At 34.5% G+C, this 13036-nt stretch overlaps 1 protein-coding gene across 1 annotated transcript in view; it reads right to left on the bottom strand.

Annotated features, from left to right (window-relative positions):
• CACNA1E (calcium voltage-gated channel subunit alpha1 E) overlaps positions 1 to 13036 on the bottom strand; it is a 334730-nt gene that overhangs the window by 35782 nt on the left and 285912 nt on the right. Inside the window, exons 35-39 of the mRNA XM_058178755.1 lie at positions 11459 to 11524; positions 9855 to 9946; positions 8377 to 8542; positions 8001 to 8128; positions 41 to 137 (exon numbers count right to left, since the gene is read on the bottom strand). Of these exons, the coding sequence (XP_058034738.1) occupies positions 41 to 137; positions 8001 to 8128; positions 8377 to 8542; positions 9855 to 9946; positions 11459 to 11524 (549 nt within the window). The remainder of the gene's footprint in view (positions 1 to 40; positions 138 to 8000; positions 8129 to 8376; positions 8543 to 9854; positions 9947 to 11458; positions 11525 to 13036) is intronic.

The following is a 13036-nucleotide window of genomic DNA, read 5'->3' as shown; positions in this document are numbered from 1 at the left end:
GCTAATCAGAAGCCCATAAAGGAAAGAAGGGTTGTTCTACCTTATAAGCAACTTTGGAGGGACATCTCTTCCCGAGGCCTAGTGGTGGGGACATGAGAGTCAGCATTTCATACATCTCAGTGTAATGGATGCGGCCACTGCTCATGTGCAAGGAGAGAGGATAAAGGAAATGGGGAGGGGGGGAGCAAGATGCAGAAAAACAAAAGAAAAAGGCATTCCCAGAGGTAAAAGACCCAAATAAACCAGAATATAGGAAACAGAAGAGAGAGAACAAATAAAAACAAACAAACAAACAAAAAGACAAACAGGAAAAGAACAGGAAACCCATTAATCAATGCAAATCATACATGACAGCTTGTGCTGATGTGGATTTATAGCACCCCTCACACAGACCCAGGAACGCCACCAAAACGAACTGCCTGCCTTTCCATTTCTCTGTGGATGTTTTTACAGCCAGTTCTTTCAACTGCAGTACATGCCCCTTGTAATTTCCAGGGCTTGTGTGTAAGTGTTATAAATCAAGATACACAAAAGGTGTTGTTTGGAATATGGTGGTGCATACCTTAGTGAAGTGACATGTCCTCCCTCTCTGGCTGTGTCCATGCAAGAAGAAAGCAGCATCTTGCATAGGAGGGAAGTCCACTGTGGTCACTTCTCAAAGGAATGTGTCTGTTTGCTTCCATCTAGAGCTAGGATGGAGCACGCTCCCACCATGCACTGGTGCAAAGGCATGCCAAGTGTGTAAGAAAAGAAAATGCAGGAAGAAAATTCGACATGCCATGCTCTACAGCCCTCCTCCCATTTCCTCCCACATGCGAATTCAAGTTTCACCCTGTTGGAGTTTAAAGAGTCTTGACAGAGGCAGCTGTTTTGCCTTAAGGCTTCAGTTGGGTTGGTTGGTATTCCCTGTTTTGTGAGTCTCTGGTTCTGTATTCAGCCCTCTACTCAATATAAAAGGAGGTCAGATTAAAATCTTAGTCTCTTGCCTTGGACGCTTCATTGTGAATTCTTATTCTAAGTGTCAGGAATATTGTGGGAAAGGATAAAGGGCTTCCTCTATTCTTTCCAAGAAGGGAAATAAAATATACAAAGTATGTTGTAAGGAAAGAAAAGACTTGCATGGGTTCCAGTGAAAATAGATTCTGATGCCATACACTGGCTATTAAACAGTATAGGGTGTTTTTTCAGCTCTTTTTAGGTGAAAAATATGATGACCTTTGTTTACTATTTGTTCAGCTCTTGTATTACTTTTAAGACTCACTAACACAGAGGCATCCCTGTTAAAGCAACAAGTTTGGTATTTAATTGCTCCTATTTTTGATAAAATGTGTAATAATTTAATAACAATTATGTTTTCCATTCATCTCAAAATTGTCCATTTCCTATTACTTCCTTCAATCTTTACTTAAAATTTCTAGGTTTGTCTTTTGCTAAATGCAGTCAAATTGGCTTGTATGCAGCTATTAAAATGCATTAAAATATGTTGTTTGAAAATAAACAGTGAGGAAGGTCTGACTGAGTTGCTTTTTATTCCAGAAAAATATGCCCTTAAAATGCCTCCAAAACTGAATTTGAATTTTTAATTTTTTCCCTCCATTGTAAGTTTGGTAGTTTTTGTAATGAAACATTTTAAAACAAGAATTGTATATAATTTTCTAGAGAAGCATGAAACAAATCGTAGCCAAGAGATCTTGTAGTAATATCTTTAAGAAAGAGAAGAGCAGAATATAAAATTTTAAAAATGTGAAAATGGGTATGGCTTGCACAGAAGAAAGAAAAAAGCTTTAAAAAAATCTGTTTCTAACCATATGGACTGCCCCAAAACTGCAACTGACTTACAGGTGGATTTTAAAATTACAGCCTACAAGAAAGACATGAAAATAATAGATTTACAAATGAAATTGAATGATTTAAAAAATTAAAAAACTACCTATATACAAACAATAAATTAGAGGAGCAATGTGGATTATTTTTTAATACTGGATTTACAGAAGGGAAATGTTGAAGTTGCCCCAGTGGAATTACAAAGGGGGCCTAACAAAGATAATGACAAGAATTTTGAGAGAAGACACAAAGAGAGTATGAAAAGGCAGATGTTAGAGCTTTCTGTAAGGAATTGAGACTGTTTGGGAGAAACAAGACAGAATACAGAATTGGTTTATCTGATCTAATTTAAAATAATGGGTTGCTATTTCAGGTGTTATTTAATCATTTTTTGATTGGAACTAGATGATGATGCTTATTTCTAAGAATGTTTAATTATAATAAGGCTGGACTTTGATTATTTGAAGAGAGGAAACAGGGTGGATCTGTTTAAATGGAAAGGAAGAATTCAAATCGGGTGTAACAGATATAGTTTGCAATAATTATATTATTTCTGATAACCCTTGCTGATGAATATGATGAAATGAGGCTGGAGAGATTAGATTTTAGAGAATGAGCTAAAGTATGGAATGAAGAGGGTTTTGGTTGTATTATAAAAATATTTAGTTTTTAACATAGATTATACTTTCTTTTCCTATATTTATATCTTTTCTTTATTTTCTTTTTCTGCACTTTTAAATATTTTTTAAGCATCCAAGAGGCTTACAAAACAGATCAGTTTTAATTTACTCAGCGGAGATTAATATGGTATGGATTAAAACTTGAACTAAATAAGCTTTTCAATAGCTTTTCAAAAAACTAAAAAATAAATATAAATTTACAATATTAAAAGAAGATATTTATTTCAAGGAGTTAATTCTGTATCTATTCAATTTGTGAATTTCAGGTATATTAATTAATTAATTAATTAATTAATTTTATTTATTTATTTATTTATTTATTTTGTCACAACATCATATAAAAAGGATTATATAGTATATAAACATATATATGAGTAAATAAATAAATTAATAAAAATAAATAAATATTAATAAATAAATAAATAAATAAAGAAGGAGACGTAATCACATACAATTATTAGCACAACAGTTTTAACCAATAGTTTGCACAAATATACATTAGCCACTAATAACATGAAAAAAGGGAAAATCTGAATGGGAAAAAAATGCACAGCAAGACTTCCTGGAGTGACTTTTCCACATAATCCCTATCATTAGGGATTCTCTTTCAAGTAATGGCTGTTTACCCAGGCAAAAGATTAAAAACAATATTTGCAAATCGCTTGATATGCCTAAGGAGATACAGATATATTTATAGATATAGATAATTTTACATCTTAATTGTTAGCCTCACAGAGCCTTTGGGAATGAATGTCCTTTAGGAGTGACATACAAATAAAGTAATGCCCTAAAATTAAATAAAAAATAAAATAAATTGAGGAAATGTCTGATACAGCAGAAAGTCAGCTAGTTCTCAGAATCAAATAATACACTTTTCCTAAGTAAAAATGTTGGTAGATTTTTCATTTACCTAGAATCTTTCCACACTACTCTTCAACATATTATAAAAGGACAAACACTTTTTATTTATAATGTGGCATAGCTTAATCACCATGCCACAGTTAGAAATATTAAATCAGCATGGGACGTAAATCTAGTAGTTAATATTTCAGTGTGTTCTAATTAATTTTTCTGTTCAAAGTAATCATAAAGATAACTAATTGTGTGTGTGTGTGTGTGTGTGTGTGTGTGTGTGTGTGTGTGTGTGCATGTCTACACTGACAAGTTACGCTGATGGGAAAAACAAATATAAAGTTTGTTAAAAACAAAAATAAGAAAAATTCCAAATGCTGGTAAAATTTTAGCATAGTTCTGATGCTGACTGCACAAAATGAGTCACAGGAAATTGTCCAAAAGCCTTCAGTTGTCTTGATTTATCTGGGCAAGTAATCAAATTCAGGAAAGTTTTCTTTTTTGCAAGTCAGTGTGAGGTTAGGGGGGAAAAACAACGAAGCACTGTAGGAGAGGCAAAAGACTATGTGAACTTAATTTGCTCATGGTTTCTTAATTATGCTATGCTATTACTGAGAAATAGGGACAGTTCTCTATTTCCAAAGTTAATTTGGAAGATTCTCTGTGGGTATGTTCACTGCTGCTTGTGGTGTTCACTATGGAAGTTAATTAGTACATTTTAATCCTTTCTAAAGCAAAACTGAACAAATATACTTCAAAAGGGCACATCTCATCTCTGGCTATGAAAAGTTCAAAAGTATTTAAGATCCAGAAATTCAGAGTGCTTTACATTGCAATTTTCTCACATATTCATGGATCCTTAGGGGGCTGGGGGAGAAGAAACTATATATATAATATATATAATATATAATAGTTTTAGGAACTGTTCAACTTTTACTTGCAAAGAGAGCGTGAGGAAGAAATTCGTTTTGTGGAATCTGAATGTATCTAGAGGTTCTACAACATTTTTCTTGGTGAAACTTTGGGCAGGCAAGTAATGAAGGATCGTAAAGGATGACCTACGGAACTATATTATGAAAATGGTGCAGAAATACTTAGGGTTTCTTGGCCGGGACAAAATGTCATAGAAGACGCTCCTCAATTAGAAGAAAGCAGAAGTTCATTCTTTTTAAATAGACTTTAAACAAATGGATAGATTTGTTAGTAAACTTTGAATTCTAAATGAGCTTGTCATGAATAGAAGATAATGTTTCCTAACCATCTTTGGCCCTTGTCAGTACTGATGAACAAAAGGAGACCAGCAAGAAGAAAAAAATTACTATTAATTAAATAAAGCTGTAATTTGTTAGTCATTTGCCATAGAGATTAATGATCAATGATATTCTTTTGCTTACAAAGCCCATCTATCTATCTATCTATCTATCTATCCATACATACATACATACATACATACATGTATTTGAATTTACTACATTTGATATAACTAGGGTTTATTTTTTCTTAATATCAATACCATATAGACATATTTCTTTGTGCATATCAATGTGTTTGTACAGAATTAACACTCATAAAATAGGTATAGGTATAGGAGATTAATGCCTTTATGTAAACACTCGCCTTATTTTTTTATTAGATGTGATCTCACAATATAACACTAAACCTATATCTGAGCTCAGTACCAGAATACTTTTCCATACAAAAGTATTTCTCACTCCTAAAATTAAAAAGTTTGTTGGCTGCTCTAGCTTTCTCCTTGACATGCTAATTTCTCATTAACTAAGCAGCTTTATTAAGTTAAACCCAGATGAACTCTTGCCCACCGTATCAAGTGTCATTTTCTGGCATACGTTTTTCATATAAGTTAAGATGCTTGAATCTAGTTGCACTATTTCTGAAGTACAGGCAGAATGTTATTCTGGATGAATGGATCTTCTATGCCCAACAGTGTAATACCTTTAAAATTAAGTCTCTGAGCACAACTGGTGAGCTTTGTTCATTTCTTACCATATCGGATTTGATTTTTTTAAAAATAAATTCTTTGTTCCCTACTTTTGCTCCCAAGTTAGTGAGAACCAAATATAATACCTCTTTCAAATGAAAAAATGTACGTCCTGAAAGGGGCAGCAGAAAACAATAGTTTCAAAGACTTCTCTATGCAATAGGAGACACTCTAAAACCTCCAGAGTTATTCATTCAATGAATGTGTAATTTCAGCTGTGCCCTGAAATCCATTTCTTGATCTTTTCCAGTTATAACAGCTGCTGATTCTGAGAAGGTTTGAATCTCTTTAAACTCAAGGAAAAGCAAATCAGGATTCCCTTGTGAAAGTACAAGAGCGTGAAGTACAAAAGAGAGGAGGAGAGTGGGATTTAATGGGATGTCCCTATTGCCAGGTTGTGGCTGGGGATTGTGAGGCAAACCTTGCAAGCCACCCTGCAGGGGCACTTCTCTCCCAGGCCCAGAGGAGGCGAGATCACCCGTACTAATTTGTACATATCCTTATACAGGATCCTGCCACTGGAAAGGAAGCACAGGTGAGTTAATAGGCCCAATCAGGAAATGGGAAAGAAGAACTGTGTGCAACTAGTAACGCCAGAGATGTGCATTGCTCTTTTTCTAGGAGGGGGTTGAGGGAAAGCTCTGCACAATCACCTCCTTTGAAGATATAGCTATTATTTTCTCTACCATGTTCCCATGGAGGAATTTTCCATCACCAAGAAGGAGCACATGGCCTGATTTATAATGGAATAATAAACCCCAGTCATTCTACCAAGTTTTATTCAATTTTTAAAAAAGCAGAATAAATGGTTTTGCATAATCGAGTTTTCATATCAAGTGGATAAATGGTGTGTTATTGTATGCAAAGTTTCAAGCCAGGGTTTTCCCCCCCCATCAAATCCTGTCTTCCCACTTTGTCCTTTTTTCACAGTGGTGAACAATCTGTACTGTGAGTTCAATTTCACCTAAGATAAACAGGTGCTCCAAAGCTGTGTCAATAGCATGTCAGGAGATGATTAGACTACAGTGCTTCCTTTTGATATCCCAGGGTTTTTTTTGGTCTCTGAAAACTAAGGCTTAGTTGTATCAGCCAGAGATAATTTCTTTTGGTCACAACAGTCTAGCAGTAGAAGGGCAGGAGGTGAAACTCTTACAGTTATAATTTAGAATGGTAATTATACTGTAGGCAGTATTCTAGATAGAATTGTAGATATTATTTTTTAATGTAGTGATAAAGTGCAAAAGAAGAAGTTGAATTCTTTATAATCCTATTTTTTCACGGCAAGATTGGATGATTTTTGAAAAACTACAGTCTTAGTATAATGGGCTAGTTATAAAAAGAACTATAGCAAGGGAAAAATGGGAAAATAAGATAACTAGAAAAATTTGTTGTGTTCTTATTTAAATCCTAAATAATTTTTCCACAAACTGGCTTTCTTCACTTCTATGAGACTGCACCAAGAACTGCCAGTCACTATAGCTTTTAGCTACGAAGGGTGACACTGACATTTCTTGACCTTTCAAGAAAATAACATGAATTTCCTTGCTACAGATGAGTTATTAAGCCAGGGCTACAAAATTATTGCCTGCTTCTAATAGCAGAAACAAGTTCAGAAGAGTAGCCATATTAACTGTGCACTCATCTTAAAGGCCAACATATTTATTGTGTAAGTCTTTTAGAAAGCAGAGGTTTCATTAATTTAGAAGAGTGAATTCACAGAAAACAAGACATTTCATTTTCAGATCCTAACATAAAGCAGATAATATCCATCTGATGAACTTCTAGGATTCCAATATCTCCAGAAAAGTCATGAACATCGACACAAATATCAATAGATAATTAGGCAGACAGATAGTGCCAATTCAAGCAGGAGAAAAATAATAAGAAATAATTTTTTAAGTGTTCAGACTTGAGATCCATAAAAGATAACCTAAGTATTACTGCCAGTAGCAGTTCCACTTCAGGTTAAGGACCATCACTTAGGAATTCTGGAAGTAGGCAAATATATTGAAATGCCCCAAGGAAGATATAATAGAAAACATATCTCCAAAGCATTCCTTAAATGTATGGGTTGTATGAATGAAGGTTTTTAATAACATGGTGGTCAATTCACTTCTGACATCAATTATCTGTGAAGATTTTTGTTTCTCTTAAAACATTTTAGGTTGCAGGCACAAAAAGATAATAAAGTACAAAATAAAAAAATGGGTTGGGGATACATGGGTAAAATCTTCTTTATATATATATCTGAGACTTCAATTTCCACAATGGCTCACAAGAATATCCCTATGGTTGATACAGGAAAAATCATTTGCTGCAGGAAAACTGCAATCTACAGTATATTTTATTGTCATGAAAAGTGCACAGCTGCTCTTATTTAAAAGAGCTCTTGCAAAGTTGTGATGATAGAATAAAAAAACTCACAAAGGATATATACTTCTTTTTAATTAAAAAATGGAAACTGGCTGAATTGTTAATTTAAGACTATTAGGTTGTTTATGTGCAGATGGCCTTTGTATAAGAACATCTAGAAGCCGCAGGATGGAGAAGGGCATTTCCATTCTATTTGTACTTGATTTGGATATCACATCTAAACAGATTTTGTAAAGAAAATAAAATTAAAAAACCCAGATATGCCTACATACCATGCAGCTCTATCATATTCTGCCCAAATCCGGACAAATTCATCAAGATGATGGGGCCCCAAGATGGAAGAGTCTCGAGTCAGATATTCAAAATTGTCCATAATGACAGCCACAAAGAGATTGAGCATCTAAGTATGAAGGAAACAAGAAGAATGCATAATAAGGGGAAAGGGATAGCCACAGATCTATAAGTAGAAGACCAGCAAAATAGAGCTGCCCACGATAGTGAAATTCTTTAATTGTGCTTACAGCTGCTTTTCTTGTAACATAATAGCTCTTTGAGAAATACTAAAGAATACCATACCATCTTTTAAATCAATCTGGTGAAAACAATACAAAACGATAAATCTGTAGAATAATGGAAAGAGGAACTCACCAAGAAGGAGCAGAAGAAGATGAAAGAGACAAAGTAGACATATGCTAGTTCTGTGCCGCATTTTTCATTCTCATTTTGTCCAGATGTTGCCGTAGTGTCTGGCTCACAACCTTTCCCTTCTAGGCATGAAAGCATAATCTCCTGCCATGCCTCCCCTGTAGCACTTCTGTAAGAAAACAAATCCATCTTGTGGTTTATTACTATATTCAACAAATCCTTCCTACTTTCAGAAAGTCTCTGTTTAAGCTATACTCTTTTAAAACTAGACTTCAGTGTGCTTTAAGAAGTTCTTTTAAAAATATAAGTTGAGGTAAAGTCTTGCTCTTCTGCAAAATCTCCTACAAACATCATAATAAGCATAATTTTTCCTTAAGTTGAGCTTGTCTTCTGGTGATCATCTAGGACCAGGGGTGTAAAACCCACGTTGTCACGTCGTTGTCACGTCGTTGTCACTTGACATATTGGGACTTTTCCCTCCCTTTGCTAAACTGGCAGTGGGCATGGCCAGCACGTGACGCATCCGGCCCATGGGCCATGATTTTGACACCCCTGATCTGGACCATGTAGATTTCTTGGCAATAGTGTAGAAGTGGTCTGTCATTGCCAAACAGGCTGGTGGTGGCAGCAGCCACAGAAAGCAGTAATTATCTTACTATTGTACATAATACACATTATTTAAGATAGTTTCAAAAGACACATTTCAGATAGTTTCTTAAATGTAAATTAAATTCTTAAATTTAAATTAAGATACAGTTCAAATCCAATAAATGGTTCAGAAATTATCCATGACATCTAGAGGCTGTCTGAGGTTAATTCCCATCATGGTTACTAAAGGTGATATCACTTCTTGTCAATCATAGTGAACATACAACCCGGTATGAAGTGCCATATTTTATTGAAATTCAATTATAACACTGAGGAGGTCTTTTATACAATTTATGATTTAGTTCAGTCAGATCTAATTATGACTTCTGCATCAAGTGAGAAGCTAGAGTGGGGATTCCAATAGGAAAGCTCAATTTCCATTTTGGCAATGAAAGGGTTTATCAAGTTTAAAGATAATGACGACATTGTAGATGCACTGAAGGGAGAGGTGCTGTTGTATAATCTGCCTGATAATTAAACTAGAACAAAGATAATAGTTTTGTTTATGAATCTCTTTGGAATTAAGCTGCCTATTAGAGAGTTTTATCTGACTTCAGAACATGGAGGTTCTTTATAAAGATAAAAAAATTAGGAGACACAGAAAATAAAAGTTGTGGCCCACTGAGCTGAAAACAATTCAGTCTTAAGTTAAAGCCTACTAAATAGTCTGTAAAAAGGGAGATTTTGAGTCCTTGGTTTAAGGCAAGCTGTGTAAAACTAGCTAGCTGAGTATTGGCTCATTACCAGAAGCTTTTGAAATCTTAGGGGAGACAATTCTTTGCTTTATATCAAAGTGTGAATGGATCCCTATGTGAATATAAATGTAAATTTACCTAAACAGTAACATCAGAGAACCAAGGAAGCTGCGGAAATTGTTGTGGCGGTTAATGTGGCTTTCCTCATCTAGCTTGATATTCCCAAACACCTGAAAACATAGAAATGAAATTATTATCTCTGACTTCATAAGGCAAAAACACAGCAATCACAGCAATATGTGGATGGTAGAAAATGTACAGTGCTCTGACCATTCTTTCATATTTCCAAATCTGTTGTTGATACCAGAACAAGGGGAAAAATACTGCTGGGATAAAACATTTTTCAAAATCTTGAAGAGAGTTAAAGGAACATTAACTGGTTATAGTATGTCAACTCATGATCTCACTTTCTCCTTCGATAACCATATTGTATAGCATTTGTATTGGACCCCAACAAATTTAACGGATTCAGTATTTAGTCACCATACAGACATTGTTGAGTAATTAGCAGTAGATTACCTGTTACATTGCATTTATTAATTTGACTTACATCTCACCTTTTGATCAGCAATTCAAACCAACATATAGAACTCTCATTTCTATATTTCCAGACAGGAACCCCACAGCCAGATGAACTAATTCTACTCTATTGTAAGGTAAGACTAGCACTGATGAGGTTACCAAGTTTGGGTAAATAAATGTCTGCAAGAAAACAAGCAAGCTCAGAGAGCACCAAGGACCTTTCATTTCAACCCTGAGCTACAAATATTATCCTTTATTGGTATTGTAAGGTTAGATTAACAGAATCTTGCAAGACTGAAAGTACATTTCTCTACATTGCCTTTACAGCCCAAGAAACTAGGGATTGTCCCTTCTGAGGTGTTTGCCATGCCCACATTTGTACTATGGGCTCAGCTGCTGCTTATCTGACTATTCCTATGGCAGTGGCTCTTTCACGTCTCCCAAAGTCATTCCCACACACCACTGCAATATTTCATCACAGTAACAACTGTGTCAAATAAATTGGTTTGAACAACAGCATGGTTGAGTCAAACATATTTCAGGATGAAATAGAACTTGAATATCTTTGTTCTTAACCCAATATTTTAACTTCTATGTCATATGCCAATTTTCCTGTAGTTGCACATAAGATATAACAGCAAATAGCAGATAATGTATTTGTTCTATCTACCAAAAATAAAAAATAAAAATAAAAATCTTACAGTGTTTTTATATACATATCATCCATTGAATGTAAGAGAGCATTGCTTCTTAGGGAAACTGAATTAGTTCATAATTTTTTTCATTTGACAATTCAAAACTGTGAGGAGGAAAAAAAGTTCATAATTCATGCAATTTTTTTTCTTCACAGTATGATTGCTTTAGAAAGAACACTGATAGGTGCATGATACGCATCAATATGGAATGTAATAATTCATATTCCTGAATATAAGATATTGCATTATTTTTTTCTTCAGATGCCAATTGTTAGATTATAAATAACCTACTTCAGCCTTCTCCAACCTGTGTACTTAGATATTCTTGACTACCAATTAACTGAGCTAATGGACTTCCTGCCTGAAAATGGGAGCTTAAGCTTAATGTAAGAGGAAGACTCAAGGTTTTGTTATTTCTATGTTGGGTGGACCCAACATCCTAGACCTTTGTAATTCTTTGCTTACCTGCATTCCAATGATTGCATAAATGAAGAAGAGCATTGCAATGAGAAGGCAGACATAGGGGAGAGCCTGGAAAATGCAAATCATACAAAGTACTGTGTTATTACAGGCATAGTGTTTATATGCTTAAAACAGTAACATCCATATGTACTTAAAGTAGTAATAAATAAGCGGTGGCAGAGAAGTTAAGAATCTCTGTTTAAACTAACTAAATGGTTTGTGAACCAAAGTGAAGCTATGATGCTAAGTTTAAGAAATATGAAAATAAAAATATTTGCACCAATACAGAGCAGAGTAACAGGTGACTTAATTACAGCTTCTTTAACAAACATGCAAGTGATCAGAGGGAGGTAATACAAACTAGAAAAATACAGAGGAAATTAAGGCACTAGGTATATTTTTCTGCTATATGTGAGGAAGTGCACAAAGTAAGACAGAAGACTTAAGAGCTAATAAACAATAATATACTTTACCTTCACTCTCCTGTGCCATTTCCAGATTGACATTTTTCATGATTACTATAATCTGACAGCATGGTGTCCTTTCATTTTAAAACCTATTTTTAAACCTAAACCTAAACCTAAAAAAAGTTAAATTTGGTAATTGTATTTCTAACCTCAAATAGGCTTTGATTGATTATGTGCCATCAAGTCATTGTCAACTCTTAAGCAACCATATAGATAGATTTTCCTCCATCTATCCCTAACCTGATCTTTCAGATCTTCTATTGCATTTAAAGAACCCAATATAAGCCTCAAAAAACCCTGCTCCATTAATATGGCCAAGTAAATTTTGCAAGCCTCAGACTCCAGTGAGGCCCTCAGCCACTTCTGCATAAATGTTTAGACATTTTTACATATTGTGCATAATAAATTTGAGCTGACTCTGCAAAACATCCAAATATAGGAAGGAATAAAATAAATTAGAGATATGAAGAAGGATGCAACCAGACAAATGGGAGACAGAGGAGTATAACGGGTGAGAAAGGAAGAGCCAAGTTAAATAACCGACAAAGAAGCAAAACAATCTGCACAAATATAAAGAAAGACCAAGTAACTCAGTTCTATCACTAATAATGGTTCAAATTATTGTTTATTTGATCAGCACATGCTTGTCTCACCACTAATTGCAGTTCAGAGCATTGTTTACTTCTCCCTAAAGACTGGAAGACTGCCACAACCTTTCCTCATAGCATATTTTTTTATCGTGAGTTATCATGAGCCATGATCTTTTGGTTTTAATATCCTTTCTTGTGGTTACAATATTGTAGCTTACTAAGCTAGCTTTTAACTAGCTTAGGAAGGAATACATTGTCTGTATGTAATATATTATAATAATTTATGGGTTTTTTGTGTTTTTTTAATTTTAGGGGCCTAAATTCCTGGTTCTACATGCATGGTCTTCCTGTTCCAAGTGGTATTTTAAACTATGCCAGCTTCTGCAATTATTTAGTTGACTTTAATCTAGATATTACCACCATACAACTATCAGTCAGTATGGAAAAAGATATCCTTAACAGATGGAAGCCCTTAGCCAATCTTATAATTTCCCCAAAACTAAAAAGGATTACTTAGATGGGAA

Source organism: Ahaetulla prasina, chromosome 3 (genome assembly GCF_028640845.1).
Source record: "Ahaetulla prasina isolate Xishuangbanna chromosome 3, ASM2864084v1, whole genome shotgun sequence".
Taxonomy (NCBI): Eukaryota; Metazoa; Chordata; class Lepidosauria; order Squamata; family Colubridae; genus Ahaetulla; species Ahaetulla prasina.
This window is presented reverse-complemented; position numbering and strand designations above follow the sequence as displayed.